This window comes from Lytechinus pictus, chromosome 6, assembly GCF_037042905.1.
Source record: "Lytechinus pictus isolate F3 Inbred chromosome 6, Lp3.0, whole genome shotgun sequence".
NCBI lineage: Eukaryota > Metazoa > Echinodermata > Echinoidea > Temnopleuroida > Toxopneustidae > Lytechinus > Lytechinus pictus.
The window spans coordinates 12,093,251-12,112,301 of NC_087250.1; the positions used below are offsets into that span (position 1 = coordinate 12,093,251).

Consider the following 19,051-nt stretch of genomic DNA (forward strand, 5'->3'; position numbering starts at 1 on the left):
TGTCTTCACCATCTATGAATCAGGAAAGAGCACAGTAAACATAAAAAACATACGACTTAATAAAAAATTTGATACTTTTGGCTTCCCATACTTAAACCACAACTTTAAACCTGAGTTTAAGTTAAACCCGACTTCACAATACGGGCCAGTGAATCTAGTCTCACTACTTCAGACTCTGCATTATTATGCAATACGATAATGGGGAAAATCTAGGATCTGTGTCTGCAGACTATTTTCTTATGTATCAAACAAAAATACTATAGTAAAATTACCAACATGTATACCACGAATTAGAGAAACAGTACAAATAGTTTATTTACACACACAAATTCTACAATACAAAATTAGAAGAGATAAGAGTTGGAACGAATGAAAATGTTACGATAACATGATTTAACCCTCTTTCAGGAAAACCTTGCAAATTTTCTGGTTTCCCTTGAACACTGGATCTTAATCTATAAATACCACCTGGCTTATGAAGCCCACTTTTCTAGTCTTCCTATGCAAAAGATCAAAGGTCTGTACTTGCAGACTACATTGGATGTATTGTAATTTGGGAAAATATTCGGGGGGGGGGGGGGGTGTAATCCTCATTGGGGCCATATGCAGTTGCACAAACATGACTCTAGCTAAATTAATTCATTCTAAAGAAATATCAACTACATGCTATGATTAAATGCACTACAATACAGACAATCTACACTGTTCTATAATACATTATAAAAGTATATTCTCATAATTTTCATATCACTTTATAATCTAAAAACACATGTACACAGTGTCCCGTATTCTGAAGTCAGGTTTAACTCAGACCACATTCTAACTCTCTGTTAAAATTATGGGGAGCCAAAGTATCAAAAATCTTGTTTATATTGTATATGTCTTATGTTTACTGATTTGTTTCCTGTTGCTTTAAAATGAAGACATACTTGTATACTTCAAAACACTTCGATTATAATTCCCAGACAGTTCTGAACAATTTCAGATGAGTTCATGAATTGGATGTGTGCTGTTAGGAATTTAGACCCAACCACAGCTTTAAACCAGGGTTTGATTTAAACCTAAGTTCAGAATACAGGCATATATGTCTGTTCGACTACGTTCAAATACAAAAAGAACATAAAAAGCAGCCAAAGAAATAGTTTGATGGTACGACATCACGATTATAAAAACTCTTCATAAAATATGAATTGTATATAATACAAGGTGTAAACTTTCCCCAGAAATATAGGTACAGTACTCAAAGATGTACAAGTAGGTACAGGGACTTGCGAGAATATGCTTGAGAAATACCTGAAAATATTCCAGCAGTTTATATTGTTAGTATTTCCCTGCATTTGCAACTACATGTATATCCCATTTTCCTCGAAAATTATCAAGAGGCAGTATTTAACAGTATTTACCACAAGTATACCCACTTATATGGCAAATCCTGTTACAATACCATCTATTCGGAAAGTACATAAAATAAGGCTCATCTGTTTCAGTTGCAATTGACTATGAAGCTGATTTTTTTTTAATGATTGCATACGATGCCAATGCAAACAATTGTAGAAAGACAACCATTAAAACTCAATGGTACGGAATTGGGAACCTGGAGGCCATTTCATAAAGCTGTTCGTAAGTTAAGAGCGACTTTAAGAACGACTGGTGGTCATTTCTTACGCGCTAAACAGTCGCCAATGAATATACCATTTACCACAAGAAAGGATCACCAGTCGTTCTTAAAGACGCTCTTAACTTGCGAACAGCTTTATGAAACACCCACCAGGTGAGTGTTTCATAAAGCTGTTCGTAAGTTAAGAGTGATTTAAGAACGACTGGTGAATTCCTTTCTTACGCGCTAAATAATCACCAACAAACAGTTAATGGTGAATATCATTTACCACAAGAAAGGATCACCAGTCGTTCTTAAAGTCGCTCTTAACTTACAAACAGCTTTATGAAACGGCCCCCAGATCAAAAACGTAGGATGTATACCTATGAGTAATAAGGTAATGTAAAAGCACACAAAAACTTGAACATAATTATTGTATTATAGCACATCACAGTCTAGTTAGAAAATTGCATATAGTTTTTTTTTCGGAAAAATTAGTAAAACCTCCAGTGCAAATGGCAAGATTCACACAACAAATAATTATTGTGCAAAAGTTTAAGGCAACGGTGGCATATTGCTAAAATTTCAAACATCAATATGATGAATACTCATATGGCAAGTACAAAAACACATTTGAGAGTTGAAATTCAGAAAAAAAAATCCCTGCAATAGTTAGAATAATCATTATGTGTGATGTATTTTGATTGATTAAACTTGAAATTACTTTCATCGCTTAATGATTTCTTGATTGAAAAATACATGTATCCCTGGTAAACTGATGGGAAAAAATGTAAAAAAAATATTTTAAAAACAAATTATTTTCACAGCCATAGAATGTACATGTCATAAAATACATGTAACATTTTTGTTAATACTGACCCCAGTTCTTATCTACACAAAAATACAAATTACAATTAAAGTAATATTGAATAAACAATTATGCAAGTACATTTTGACCTTTAATAGTTTAAGTGATTTAGAACAAGTTTTATATTTCATGTCTTCATAATTTAAGCATAATCAAAGAAGTTGGGAGTATTTTCAAATATTCATGTTCCATCCATACTAATTATTACTTCCCTAATACAAGCTGTACGTTGCATAGTTCACACACAGCTGTATAAAATAGAATATTCCTTTCATTTTAAAACTCCTCAGAAATATAAGATATACAGTAAATTGGATATTCCCATATCATTTTAAATGGGTACATGTACGTTTATGATTACTTATCAGGAATCACCTTTGAACTTCTTTCAAACCTACAATATTTGAAAATATTGATATAAATATATATATTCAAAGTTCCTATGTCCTTGTCTAAGATTAATATTTAGAACTTCTGAATAATAAATTCTTCAATATATCAAAATGCGTTTCATATTTTATTTTATATACTACAAACAACATGTACAAGTAATATTCATAAAAGAAATATTGTATGTGGCAGCATCAAATATCATATTTGCATATATTTGCATGTTGACCATGTAGTGCATGTGTATACTCCTGCTTTGAGAGACCAAGCAAAACTTTGAAATGTCATATTTTTTGTTACTTTATTCCCTGATCTGATTTTAATGACATTTTTTAATGTTGCACTTGTCTGATGTTTATCCCGTTTTATGCAAATTAAATTGCTGTTGAGGTGGAGTTGGCCTATACATGTACTTCATACATTAACCAAGAGAAGTGGTTACGCTGTTCAAGAACACATCAGCTTTTCAGTTCAGCTTTTCCCCAAGTTGCTGACGTCAACAATTATGCTGCCTAACTTTGGCAAAAGGAAGCAAGTGACACATCAGTCGAATTTGAGTTATTGTTGTTTCTGAAACACCCTTTGTATGTTGCACGTTCGGGCAAAATTTGGGGAAGAAATGATTGTTCTATGGAAAGATAATGAAGAAAATACACCGTATGCTGTTAAATTGCAATGACGTCTATGTGAATGATGAACACACATTGCTCATTTACGCCAAATGATACTTTTGTAACTTGCTTCCTTTTGCCTAAGAAAGAATAGAGAAGAAATTCATTGTAACAAAATATCTCAGGACCATGAAACATATGAAGATAGCAGCACACAATCATACATGTATAGATATTAAAGGGATAGTTCGCCCTGATAATAAACTGGTTTTTATAATAAAAGCATAATAAAATAGTGAAAAATAATGGTGAAGGTTTGATGAACACCCGTCAAAGAAGAACAGAGTTATGGGTTTGCAAAGTTTTGATTTTGTGATGTCATAGACGAGCAGCTTCTGTTTAATGTGTTCTGTGATACAAATTACAAAAAAAATGTCATTTTCGTATGCGTGGGGGAAATACCTTCAGACATATTATACAAATAGCGAATAGGCACGAGTGCGATGGTGCGAGATTTCGCATGAGGTGAAAGAAAGATGCTCTATTTAACGAGGCGTTAGCCGAGTTGAATAGAGTGTTTCTTTCTTTCACCGAATGCGAAATCTCGCACCATTGCACGAATAAGAATATTCGCTATTTGTGTTGTACAACGCCTCGGAAGTTAGCGAAAATATGTAAAAACAAAGAGTTTTTCCTGCAGTAATCTATGAAAAGGGAGCAAAAATATGGAAAGCGAAAAGCAAAATCCCACAAGCGAACACCTTGGGCAGCATTGCGCATTTAGCTAGCAGGCTATACGCGTATTGCACCTGCATTTTTACTGAGCGCAATGAATTGAATCGTATTGTGACGTCACCTCCTAAAGCCGTGCAACGGTACATTTTGGATGGTACGTCTTTTGTGCAACGGTACGAATGTTTGACATTCAGCCTCCCATTTGCTCGCGTACAACAAGCTAAGTAGGCGTTGTACAATATTTGATACCCCAGTCTGTAAGACAAATAAAGCTTATTCCTCATGTTCCATTACTAATTGGAATTTATATAACGTGGTATATGGGGGGAGCTGCTTGCATCTGACGTTACAAATTAAAAAAAAAAAAAAAAAATCATATCTCACTTTATCTTCAATGGATCTTTATCGAACCTTCATGAACATTTTTTTTCGATTGTTTTGCTTTTGTTCAAGCCAACTTACATGTATCCTCAGGGCTATCTTCCCCTTTAACATGCATGTACCCATGATCAAGTAGTGTACTCACTTCTTTTCGGAAGTATTTATTGGGAGTTCTCGCTCCACGACGAACAACAGAGTCAGGAACATAGAAAATGTATTGTCAAATGCCCTTCATGATAATGAACAACCTAGAAGTATTTGTCAAAAGTTGGTGAATCAAAACGGCAGTTTCGTCTAGGACACTGGACAAAAGACATATTTTAAAAACTTTTCGTCAGCTCTGAAACACGGGACAACTCTGCCGTTCATGTTCACCCAAATTCAAACAAATACCTACCAGCTGTTCATTGTCATTTGATGGGCATTTCAATACATTTGCTGTGTTGTTCAATCTGTTCTGCGTCGTGTTAACACTCCGGTGACACGACATATGCTCCAGCCAATTTCGCCAAAGATAATAAGGTTTGGGTTAAGAATGCAATATGGTTTATGTTAGGTTTAGGGTTAGGTTTTATAGGAAAGGACATAGTTTTACATCCAGGGTTGAAGTTGGTCATTCCATTAGTGTGTGTGGAATTCACAGCCGAGCAATTGTCACTGGAGCAAACGTCATGGAACAAACTCTCCTCTCTCATTTTCAGTTATGATGCTGTTTGTATTCTTTTTCATACAACATGTTTAGGTGATCAGCTGCGTTGAAGAATTCGACTTCCCTGAACCGTGGATCGAGCGTGTACCACATTGCCAGGGCGCAGCGGCGCCCGTGGATCACCCCCTTCACGCCGTGTAGATTTTCTGATCCCGCCGAGAAGCCAACGAGACGCCCGCACTTTGGATTGACCTGGGCCTTGGGGAGAGATGAAGATATTTATGATAATTGTAATAAAGATGATGATCAAGATTATTATAACGATGATGACAAGTAGGAGGAAGAAATAAAGGGGGTACAAAAGAAAAGAGGAAAAGGAAGAAGGAGAAATGGGAAGAGGAGGAGGAAGAGGAGAAGGAGGAGGAAAACAAGCAGGAGAAGGAGAAAAGAGAAGGAGAAGAAAAAGAACAAGAAGAAGATGAGGATGATGATCTTACAAAATGCTGGTTTCCATTGCATCACCTCAAAGCAATAACAAAAAGTTTTTTAAACAATCGTCTAGCTACTTAGCTTGGGCATGGCATCAAAATGTCAAATTGATCATTTCCAAACAGAGCCATGAAATGTCGAGCTTCTAAAAACTTTCTTTGTTAATCTTATTCAAAATGGAAATGTAGCGATGGAAGATTTTAGCCTTCCTAGTGAAAATAAACCTAGTTCAATGTTATGCATGTTGTGCCTATTGGAAAAAAAAATCATCTCTAGCTTGTCATGACACTATTGAACATTATACTATTGGCAAATTAACTGAAAATAAACTACCTGTAGTTATAGTAATACATTTAAGCATTGTTTAACCAATCAGACTCAATTACCACATAAAAAAAATGTTCGGCCTTGATCGCTAATTTGAAGAAACTGAGAGAAGAATAATGCTGCAGGTCTACACATTCCCCTATGATCGCCGTACGGGGAGTCGAGAACAGCAGTTTTAACAATTTTTGGTAATAGCTACATACTGTATGGGTGGTTTGAATAAAATAAGCTAAAACAGTCGTTTTTTACTCGCCGTACGGCGGCCGTAAGGGAAACGTGACTACAGCATTACTCCTCAAGGAAATGAGTTCGTAAGTGTAGTCCAGGGGGGTGTTTCACAAAGATTTAAGTGTGACTAAGTGTCGCACTTAAATGCCCACGCATATTTCAAGGGATGCAACACGCAATCGTATTGATCAATACGCAGTAGCGCATGTCCACGCAGCATGATCTGACCAATGCGGTCATGCCTTTTATCAAGCACTCAACTAGGCATTTAAGTGCGACTCTAAGTCATACTTAAATCTTTGTAAAACACCCCCCCCCCCCAATGTAATTTACCTGTGGTGTATTGTTAAAGTTGGCGAAAATGAACTCCCCTCCTTCAAAGTCGTGATTCAGGTATAGGATAGCACTCCAGTCTCGCCAGACAAACGCTGGTAGTCTCTTGTGACAGTAACCTTTATGGTCCAGCTGGCAGTTATCGGCATGGACGGGATGACTCAGATCCTTGCGTCTGATGGAAGAATCTAGAAAGATGTTGGAATGAATAGAATTTGGTCGAGAAGATTAGAGTTTGTAGGATGTGTTTGGGATCTAACATTAGCTTTGACATTGAGAATTGACAATATTAAGTTCTCTCACTGAAAGACTCATCTCAATTTTTTGTAAGATGGTTTTGATATTTCATTATTCATAATCTCACAGTATTCTGTCATGAAGATAACTATATTACATAAGCTATTTATTATAATCTCATCACCACCACTTTAATCATCATCATCATCATATTCAACACAATTACCTCCACCACAATCATCACCCTCGTCACCAACACAACAACCACCATCACAATCATCGTCATCATCATCATCATTATCACTACCACCATCAACATCACCATCAACATCATTATCATCATCATCATCGTCATCGTCAACATCATCGTCACATCACCATCATCACCATCATCACCATCATCATCATTGTAATCATACCTATCAACACCACATCATCACCATCATCATCATCACATCATTATCCTCACCATCACATCATCATCATCACATCATCATCCTCACCATCACATCATCATCATCACATCATCATCACACCATCATCATCCTCATCATCACATCATCATCACTTCATCATCATCATCACTTCATCATCATCACATCACCATCATCATCATCACATCATCATCACACCATCATCATCATCACATCATCATCATCACTTCATCATCATCACATCACCATCATCATCATCACATCATCATCACACCATCATCATCCTCATCATCACATCATCATCATCATCACTTCATCATCATCACATCATCATCATCACCTTCATCATCATCACCATCATAATCATCATCATCATCACATCATCATCATCACCACCATCATCATCATCATCATCTTCCTCCTCATCATCATTTTCATTATCACATCCATGGCGTGACCACCACTATCACAAACCACTACCACTACCACCACAACCACTACCATAACCTCTAATACTTTACATGTAAATCTACCTGCAAAGCATGCATGGTTGTCCTTTTTGGATACAGAGCATGAAATGCAATTATCATGAAAAAAAAAGAAAAAACAATCTAAACCACATCAGCTTATTCAAAAACTAACATCTAATATCTAATTCCTCTGCAACCAAAAGCCTATCAAAGTATTGACATGCATTCATCTATACACAGATATATACCTTTGTTTCTATAGAATACAGTGTGTATGGACTTTTCTATTCTGATTTACACATTCAACTCTAAGAATAGAACAGGGAAGGGTCTATTTTTTTCTCAATTTGTTTGTTTCCCACATTCCAAAGCAGTTTCCTTGATCAATTTCTCAACATATCCCTTTTTAAACATTCTTATTCAATTTATTAGTTTCTCTTCTTTTTTTTTTATATATGTCAAATGAGTGTTTTAATGCTATCTGATAATGTTTACATTTAAAAATATACATGGAGGATACATGCATATGATAGTCAACAATTTATAATCAATTTGCTATCGTTTACATTAAAATCTATGAAACAGAGTAAGCACTATTTTGACAATCATTCATCCATTAAAAAAAAAATGCCCCATTTTACAATGTGACTACTTTGGATGCAAGGTTCTGAACAACCATTAAAACGCATCATCGGGAGTAATAAAATCCGCACACTCTGCCTGATAACATTGGTTGCTTGGACAGTGGGTCCTACGTATGCTAACAAATTTCTTGAATCATAATTAGTTTTTAATTACCACTAATATTTCTAACTTCGCAATGCAATGTAATAAGCAAAATAACTGTTTTTTAAGCAAAATAACATTTTTCCAAGCAAAATTACTGATGACTTCTAACATCTGGATTCTAAGGAACTTAAATCACTATTCATTTCTGATGTATGAAGTTTTAAATGAAAGCAAGAAGTGGCCATGAAATAAATCAATACGTTGCCAATTTGATGAATATAGCTGGAAATAATTCACTGCCCAAATAAAAAAAAAGAGAAAAGCAAATGATGCAGAAATAAATCAAATGGGAAGAAGTTCAGGGGAGGGGTGAACAGTTATGAATTATTCATAAGGTAAAATGATGGATTGAAGCATCTGATTGGCCAATGAGGGCAGGTAGGGGGTGTGGTTATCTAACATGCTGTCTCCTAGCAACCAGAGGGTGGAGCATGCAGCCTTTCTCTCTCAAGAAATGTCTGTCTGGGGGTAGGGGAGAAAATAACGGCTTGTAACTGACCTTCGGAATTGCTTCATCTGAGCCGAGAAATCCAACATAACGATTCCACAACAGTATGCATTATACAATAATTTACCAATAAAGGCCACCGCAAACCTCATGATTGGTCTGCGACCCGATTTTGGAATGAAAAGTAGTAGAATTTGATGCTAATATTGAAACATGGAATATCTTACTGTGTAATGTTCTAAATCATCGTACCAATACCTGTATTTAAATCTGTGACTATATGCTGCCAACCTTATTAAAGTAAAAGCAAATTTGATATCTAGTCATAATGACGTCATAGCAATCGTACGATCGGCTACGATTTGAATCTAGGTTGGCCTCTATTCCAAAATAATGGCTTGCACTTATCCGAATTTGTTATATTCTTATTATACTTTCAGCTAATTCTATCCTTAAAAAAAAAGATACTTTGCATTCACTTTGTTAGAACATGAGTAAAAGGCGATTTATTCCAAAATCGGATCGTGGCCCAGTCGTAAGAGGTGCGGTGACCTTAACATTAAAAAGGGATCACATTGTATTACATTGAATGCTACAGACCATGCCCTCATTCGAGTCCAGTTGTGAAGTGTAGGTCGTAATAAATAAGCTGCTGTCGGGGGGGGGGGGGGGTGGTAGGAGCCCAATGTAATTCAACAGTGACTTTTTTAATTCTCAAATAAATAATCGTATTGGTGTAGCAACATTCAAGTGACCTAGCACAATATTTTGTTGTCTCCTTTCTTCTTTTCTCTCTCTCTTCGCATTAAATTAATCTCTTAACCCCTTTTGGCACTGCCCCTGAAAACCAGGTGGGTGTTTCATAAAGCTGTTCATAAGTTAAGAGCGACTTTCTTGTGGTAAATAATATTCACCCTTAAATGTTCATTGGTGATTATTAAGAGTGTAAGGAAGGTAAGATAACATATTATTGCCCAATATCTCAAGCAGAAAATACCCAAGCTGTGAGGGTAGGAATTTTTTTTTTTGGGGGGGGCTATTTTTTCTCAATGGGGCGATCGCTAAAATTTGTAACAGGCCATTTCTTTCTTTTAAAGGGCCACTTTTTGCACAGGAATACTAATGCAATAAATGCAAATATTGTCATCATTCTACCGTATTTAGAATATTGTTTTGTCAATACTCTTTAACATTTTTTATGGCAGATCTTGGGGTGAGTTGAGAAATGACGGTCGCCAAAAATCGTCCGTCGCCCTCAATTATTTCCTATGCTGGTCAAGAGTAACTTATTATATTAAAGGTGGTTGCAAAATTTCTTACAAAGGAATGATTTGTATTAAATCTAGCATATAACTGTATTGTTTTAAAATAATAGAAGTAATTTACAAGAGAGGCCAAGTGTTCCTTATACAGCGTGAGCATTCTAAATATTTCTTTCCCAAAATTCCGTTAAGAAATAAAACAAAGAAAACATGACTGTATAAAAGAAACATATTCAGTTATCAAACATACATAACCACAGAAAGAGACATACTAAACATTTTACACAGATATCTGGCAATTCAATACTTCAAAAAAATTATGTGGATCAAATTATTTGTGTCAATCCATGTAAAAAAAATCAAAAATACATGTAAGTCTTATGACAAGGCTCTCCATAAAATGAAAATGAATGATTTGTACTTTAACAATCGAATTTCGAAAATGAACTCATTTGAAAGAGTAAATAATGGCCACCTCAGCAAATTGTCTACAATAAACCTTCAAATAGTTACAGAAGGTATTCATACGGCCACATCGTACTGAACATTTAGGTGCAGCTTCCCATGGACCGATTTCCATAATTTTTTTGCTGTGGATGTCTTTTCATCGTGCTTCACCACGATATTGTGTCGAAATATATCATAGGACAAAAAACTATGACATCATTGCTACCGATGATCATGAATAAACTATGACCGATTTCATAAAGATAAACCCACTGTGGGGAGGTTTATGAAAGGACTTGTCACATGTTTATCTGACAAGTCCAGTTTTATCCAACAGATTCAATTGTAACAGTGCTTGTCAGCCAATCAAAATCAAGGAAAATTGTCAGATCGGACAACTTGTCAGATGAAAAGCGTTGATGAAACGCTCCCCCAGGCTCAACGGCCCATCGCAATCATGGATTCCATGGTAATTGCAATAATTGCAAATAACTTTATAATATGAAAAGGGCACCTATACTCTGTTTTCATTCCTGTTAGGTACCAGTATTCTTGGAAGTATTTCATCAACATTTTCGTTTGACAAGTTGTCAGATCAGGGGAGCGTTTCATGAAAGGACATGTCGGACGTTTTATCAGACAAGTCCCATTTTATCCGACAGTTACTATGGTAACAGTGCCTCTAAACCAATCAGATTCAAGGAAAGTTGTCAGATATGACAACTTGTCGGACAAAAATATTGATGAAACGCTCCCCTGGGGCCCGTTGCAGAAAGAGTTGCATTCAACCGCAACTCTAGAAATCATGCACAACTTGATTTTCAACCAATCAACAGCGCGCATTTGGCACTTTCGATTAATTTTTTTACTTGCGTTTAAATGCAACTCTTTCTGCGACGGACCCCTGATAACTTTCATTGATTTTGATTGGCTGAGAAGCATTGTTTCCATGGTAACTGTCGGATAAAACAGGACTTATCGGATAAAGTTCTTTCATGAAACGCTCCCCTGATTTTCAAATAAATCAAGCAAATATTGATTAGCAGCCTGAGTTTGCCATCCGCACCCTGCAGACTAACATACAAGTTGACAGACATAAAGACAGACAGACAGACAAACGGAGAGAAAGGCTAAGGAATGAGTGGGTCTTACATGCCGTTAAGATACCTGGCCCGGCGGACCGGCAGACGAGGTGGGTATACGAGAAGAAAAGGTGGGATTTGAGATTGAAGTGGCGTTGGACGAACTGGCGTGACCGCTCCGCAAGATGCATGTAGACCGTGGGATAGAGCAGGGGTATTCGCCCGGCACCGGCGGCCTGTGAAAATTGGAAAGAAAAACGAGGGGAGACATGAGGAAACATGGTGTTCATGTATTTTTTTAGATAAAAATCAAAGCTAAGAGGAGATAATGTATATGGAGAGTTGTATGTTTTGTCAATATGGCCCTAAAATCAGAATCAACATACATATCATCGTCGTCACCAGCATTTTTTTATCATCATCATCACCATCATTGTCATCATCATTATCAACATAATTTTCATCTTCTTCATCATCATCATAAACCACAATCATCATCGCCACCATCACCATAATTACCATCATCCTCATCACCGTTAAGATCATCATCATCATCATCGCAATCACCGTCATTGTCATCATCATCATCATCAACATCATAATATTCATCTTCATAACCATCATCAACATCTTCATCATCATCATCATCATCACCACCACCAACATCATCAAAGTGATCACCATCATCATCACCATCATCAAGACACCACAAGTCAATACTCACATCAACAGCGTCTTTAACAGTGAGTCCTTCAAAGTTTTCATACTTCGTATGAGGGCTTGTCTTTCCTTTGTATCCGTTCCCCTCCTTTGCCTCGCCCTGTTCAAAGAGGTCAGAGGTCAAATTTTAAACAGTCAGAGGTCAATTAACATCAAATTCAATCAGTACAAAGATGGATTCAATGACAAATGCACAAATGAAAAATAAAGCCAAACTTTATTGGGTTCAAAATCATTCATTATTATGATTTTACGATTCTCCATGTAATGTACGTTAACTTTAGTTCTGCTTATGTTTTCATGATGAATGAAATGAATACTATAAACACTGTTAATCTTTTTCCACGGCATATAGTACATATTAATGGAAATTAATTAAGGGCAATTATACCCTACGAATCCTCAATCTAACCCTGACCCTAACTACAGGCTTCCCAATTAATTACTCTCTGATCAAAGATCTGGGCCCATAAATTTGGGATTGCTTTATATTCCACGGAACACCAGAAATATTCCACTCGTTAGGGCCAATATTCCACTAATCTGCGATTCATAAAATATTTGCCCTTAACTCTTGGAATATTTCTGGTATTCCATTCTGAACCATCCAATAATATAACTTACATCTAAAAGTTGGAGCAGAGTTCCACATTCCTGGTCAGCGGCTAGCCCATCAGCGACCACACGGTTCGAACCATTCAACTGGTTGTCTGTCATTATCACATCTAGATCCTATGAGGATTATTTTTTGAGGGAGAGAAATTGGAATACAGGTAACTTTAATGTCTGATACCGAGTTCCCACTGTCACAATTCGTGCCAAAATTGTAATGGTGGACTCAACCCAGACCTGCCAACCTTTGGGAATGAAAAACTGTATTCTGTGATAAAAAAACTGTATTTTTCCCCAAAAAAGTGTATTTCATAATAAAATGCTTGGTGCACTCGCTCATCGCGGCGCTCAAGCTGCATGCAAGCTAAAATGCGCACTGCTCTTGCAGATGAAAAAATAACATTAAAACATGTGTATATCTTCACCCTGGTTTTAACAAAATAATTGAAAAAAAAAGTTACCTGAAATAACATTGATCTAATAACCATATTTGTGTAAGTTTTATGAAATAGAGACATATAGAGATTATTTTTCTCAATAAATTACGATTTAGTAAAAAAAAAAAAACGTACTGCCGTATTTTGGTTTCAAAAATGTACTTAATACGGCTAAAACGTACTGGTTGACAGGTCTGTCAACCGTGTAGTTATCATAGGGATCGTATCGGATCAGTCGTGGCAATAGTCTTGATCATAGCAAAATGTGAATGGTTAAAAAATATTCATGCTCAGTTACAAAAGGTCAATCGTGGCGTTCGAAACGGACAGCCCAACAGTGGTACATCACTTAAGTCAAATCTATAGGGTCCACGTAAATCTTAGCTTAGAAGAGTTATATGACGCATGTTATGAACAATCTGCTCTTGAAAAATGGTTCGACCTCGGCAAACACTCGACTTACGGAAAGTCAAACGTTTATTATGTTTATCTGCACGTGTATATGAAGTCTCATTGGATTGTTACCTGGTCAAAAGTCAGTTACTTTTTTAATGATCACTGATTTTCAAATTTCCTCATAGACAATAAAAAAGAAAATGGAAAATGCAGGAAAGCTGCTACATTTGTATGCATGATTCCTGCTATTAAAGGTCAAGTCCACCTCAGAAAAATCTTGATTTGAATCAACAGAGAAAAATCAGACACGCATAATGCTGAAGATTTCATCAAATCGGTTGTAAAATAAGAAAGTTTTGACATTTTAAAGTTTTGCTTAGTCTTACAAAATAGTTATATGCACAATTTAGTCACATGCACATGAGAGAATTGATGATGTCCCTCACTCACTGTTTCTTTTTGTGTTTTATTGTTTGAATTACACAATATTTCAATTTTTACAGATTTGACAATAAGAACCAAATTGACTGAACCACAAAATGTTAAACAATGGTAGTTCCACGTGTTCAGGGAGTAATGAAACTTCATTTCACATGACAATGACGAGAAAATCAAAATATTTCATATTTCATATAATAAAATACAAAAGAAATAGTGACTGAGTGATGTCATCAGTTCCCTCATTTGCATACCGACCGCGATGTGCATATAACTATTTTGTAAAATTAAGCAAAACTTAAAAATATCCTAACTTTCTTATTTTACATCCGATTTTGATGAAATTCTCGGTGTTACGCTTGTTGGATTTTTCTCTTTTTATTCAAATCAACTTTTTGTTGGGGGTTGACTTGTCCTTTAAGACGCAGCACAGAATTTTGACAAGGCTCCTAATACAAATGGTATCAAAATATGTAGCATAAATTTTTTTTTTAAATGCTTAAAATCTATCATCAGCATGAAAAATGCCTTTGGATGTTATAACAATTATTGCAGCTGGAGGTGGGGTGGGGGGGGGGGGTTTCCATTTCGTCCAGTGCCAATACGTCCAATTGCCAACTCGGCTACTATCATTTGGTCAACCATAAGTTTTTCCAATATCCACATGGTCTAATTGACATTTTGTCTAATAACCAGTTGGTCCGATAGCCAGTTAGTCCGTATACCATTTGGTCTAATTAGACCAAGTGTCAATTGGGCAAAAATGAATGAAAACAAAACAAATATTAGACCAACTGGTTATGAGACGAAATGGTCATAGACGAACTGCTGATTAGATGAAGTGATGATTGGACCAAATTTTTATTGGACTAAATGGATGTTAGATGAAATGTTCATGGGTGGAATGGCATTAGACTAAATGAAGGTAGACCATGTGGTGAGTGGACGAGTTGGCAAATAACCAGGGGGGAGGGGAATGAATCAGTCCTTAGTATGTCAAGTTTCAATTTACTCACCGGTAGATCGTTCAAGAGAAAGTAAGCGTTTTCGTCAATCTTCATCATCTCGCTCATCCACTTCTGCGTCTCGTTGGAAACTTCCCCATCGAGGACTTCTTGGACCTTTCTCTCAGCCGAGGTTAGGTCTCGAGGCTTGTAGTACCACTCGACCTCCTCTTCGTCCTCTTCAGAGCATTCTCCGTCATCGCAACTCCTATCTGATTCTTCTTCCTCCTCTTCCTCTTCTTCACTGAGATATCGGTCGTCTTCTCTGTCACCTTCATTTCTGCTAAAATTTTCTTCCCCTTCTTCCCCATGTTCTTCTTTTTCCATCCCTTCGTCTTCGTCTCCATCATGTTCTCGGCTCTTCATTTCATCTTTGCTTTTTTCTGTTTTCCTGTCATTCTCTTCTCTCTTCTTATCTTCGTCATCTTCTTCCGTCACTTCTCCATCATCTTCCAGAGTATTCTCGTTGCCATGGTTATGATCAACCTCCGATTCGCGTCCCCCAAATTCATGTTTCGTTTCTGATTGATCAGAATCTGTGTGAAGTTTTTCATAGTATTGTGTTTGATGGTTGCCAGTGTTTTTGCAGTCTTTCCCAGGCAAGCAGAAATCCTCCTTTACATCATCATGGTTACCAGCATTTTCATCAGAGGGATAATATTCTCTGTCAGCGAGGTTTTCATCATCTTTGTCATTATCGGCATGGTAACCAATGTCAACATCATCGACCTCCTCCTCTTGCTCCTCATCTGCTTCAGGTGACCCAGGAGCGCCAGCCTCAAATCCTGGAGGGTTAACCCAATCAAAGTACTCCTTCCGATCCAGCCCCTTCATCGGCTCATAATCCTTATCATCGAGCAACCTCCCTTCTAATTCACTCGGAAACACCAACACCTTCTCCTCCTTCCCCACCGCCTCGGGGTCAAAGTTCTCCTTCCTGTCCGCTCCATCTTTCGCAGGAGCATCATCCACCAGCAGCCCTTGGGTCAAACCCTTCATCATCATCTTCAGCTGTTCCCGAGGGAGGGCTTTGTCGGCGTTCTCGGTGGACATCATTTTCTCGATGGCCTCCCTGATCTTCTCCTTGGCATCCACCGAGTTTGGATCCTTGGCAAGCTGGACCAGGAGCCTCTCGCTCTCTTCTTCCGTGGAACCCATGATGCTCTGCATGACCTTCTTCATCCCGTTGAGAATCTTGCTCCTCATCTCTCCCGCACCACCGCCGCTGGTACCACCGCCTCCTCCCACAGGATACTCCGCATCCCCGTTGCCGTTGAGATCCCGGGAGTACTTGGCAGAGCCTGGCTCCGTCTCGTGGGCTAGCGTCTCCCGCGCACTCTTGGTCAACGCCTCATCGTCGTCCCCCTCCTCCGTCCGGGATTCGTCGTTCTTGAGGTTGACTTCGTTGGGGTCGATTGGCTCAGCCCCGAGATAGTCCGGGCCCTTCTCATCCTCGACATCGAGGTCCTTATCAGGATGCAAGAACTGTCAAATAATAGGAACAGACAAATAAGAAAAAAGAGTTATCATACCTTCTATCTCCTTAATGAAGTTAATATTTTTTTCTACACTGTTATTGTAAATAGGCCTACTGGGATAAGAAATCAGAAAGAAATCTAACATAGATTTACAGAATAGCAAGTATGGATGCAGCATTAGAAAAAAGAAAAGAAGACCGGCTGAAATAAAAGTAGAATGTGTCATTTTAGACCAAGAAAACAACAACTGAAGTTTGACTGAAATTGCACTAGAATTCTCAGTTGCGTGTAGCAACGCATCGCCACTTTGTTCATCTCAAGCTCATGTATCAAAGAGACAACACACAACATAGAGGAGTCTGAAAATAGCAATAGAATACTCCTTCACAAATTCGTTTTCTTTCTTGTTATTATGTGCAGCAAAAACTGCTTAGCTGAATCAGATGTTAATCGCAATAAAATAAACGTTTAATGATACAGGACAATACAAATAAATTCTCACAAAATGCCCCAAAGTATTTCTCCTCTCTCTCTTTCTATTTCTTAAAATATGAACTAAAACCCTCAATTTGTGTTTACAAAGCAAGCTTGCAGTTGCAATATCATTTTATCATTTCTTATTCCTGCTAGATTGCAAAGAAAAGCAGAATTTCCAGACACATTATTTCATTGTAAGCATGGTATATCTTTGAAAGTTTGATCATTTTTAGATAAATAAGAAAGAAACTTTATGGAAAGAAAGGACTTACGGCTTTTGTTTTATTTGGCCCGGCCTTTCCTTCCTTGGTCTAGAGAGGGCTCCCTCCATAAATGGACACTGATAGGAAAGAGAGACTCAGAGAAAAAGACTTTGAAGGCATGTTATTCAGAGATCTTATAAGACTTTAACTACTTGAAGGGGAATCTGCCCCAAAACAGTATGTTTTAACGAAAAGAGAAAAATCAAACTAGCATAATGCTGAAAATTACATCGAAATCCCATGTAAAATGAGTAATGACATCTTCAAACTTTGGGAGCTTTTTCATGAATAAGTTATGAACATCCTAATCTATATTTTATGTAAATGAGGGAACTGACGAGGTAATCCACTTGCTATTCATTTTGTATTTCATTAAAATCGTCTAATCTCCTTTAACGCAAAACAAAGTTTAATCCCCCCCCTTAAAATATAGGATTGCCATTGACATAACAGACTATGATTTGATGAAAAGCCTCTTATTAGCAAATCTGCAAAATTTGAAGTATTGTAAATTGTAAATTGTAATGAAACAGAAACAGAATAAAATGCAAAAGAAAATGAGTGACATCATTTACTCTCGTACGCATATCATATGTTGTGTATACAGTATATAGCTATTTTGTAACAAAAATAAGCAAAATTTATATCTCTCATAACTTTCATATTTTACATCCAATTTCAAAGAAATTATCAGCATATATAATGCTTGTTTAATTTTTATCTTTTTATTCAAATTATCTGTTTTCATTGAGAGGAATTCTCCTTTAATCTGTATGGTTTTGTTTCTATCCATCACCAAACTTTATCCTAAAAGGTTATACCCATGTTACAATAAGTTTATCAAAAAGTTAGGTACATAACAGTCTGTCAAAACAAAACATAATCCGACCAAAATTTGTTATGCATCAAAATTATTGTCAACTCCTTATCTGGGCATGTGTCCTACTGTACATAATGTATGACAATATTTGAATGCATCATTGTTTTGATCATTGTCCCTCCTCATTTCAGATGAAGCATCTATTTGTGACATCAATGGTACTCTTGATATTGATTGGATCAATCTCATTTACTTGTGAGGCTTGGCCCTGGGGCTTACTCTAGACACATCGGCCTGTATTCTGAAGTCAGGTTTAACTTTAACTCAGGTTTAAAGTTGTGGTTTAAGTATGGATAGCCAATTATTACATAAATCACTAACGGTAGAGATATCATAATTCAGCTCAATTGGCTCTCAAATCATTCATTCATTTGTCTACGAAGTATAAATACTAATATATGATTGTCTCCACCATCGGTGAATCAAGAAAGAGCATAGTAAACATAAGAAACATACAACTTAATAAAAATTTTGACACTTTTGGCTTCTCATAATTTTAGCACAGAGTTATACCATGGTCTAAGTTAAACTTGACTTCAGAATACGGGCCTCTCAGTCTCACTCTCATT

General features: G+C 36.8%; 1 protein-coding gene across 1 annotated transcript; it reads right to left on the reverse strand.

Moving 5' to 3' along the window:
• Window positions 1–290: 290 nt before the first annotated feature.
• Window positions 291–18,668, reverse strand: LOC129263352 (uncharacterized). Its single transcript, XM_064100912.1, has 7 exons — window positions 17,612–18,668; window positions 15,397–16,869; window positions 13,122–13,229; window positions 12,502–12,597; window positions 11,848–12,013; window positions 6,609–6,796; window positions 291–5,489 (listed from the first exon to the last, which is right to left on the reverse strand). The coding sequence occupies exons 2-7, from the start codon at window positions 16,588–16,590 to the stop codon at window positions 5,280–5,282; spliced, it is 1,962 nt and encodes a 653-aa protein (XP_063956982.1). The 5' UTR covers window positions 16,591–16,869; window positions 17,612–18,668; the 3' UTR covers window positions 291–5,279.
• Window positions 18,669–19,051: the final 383 nt, after the last annotated feature.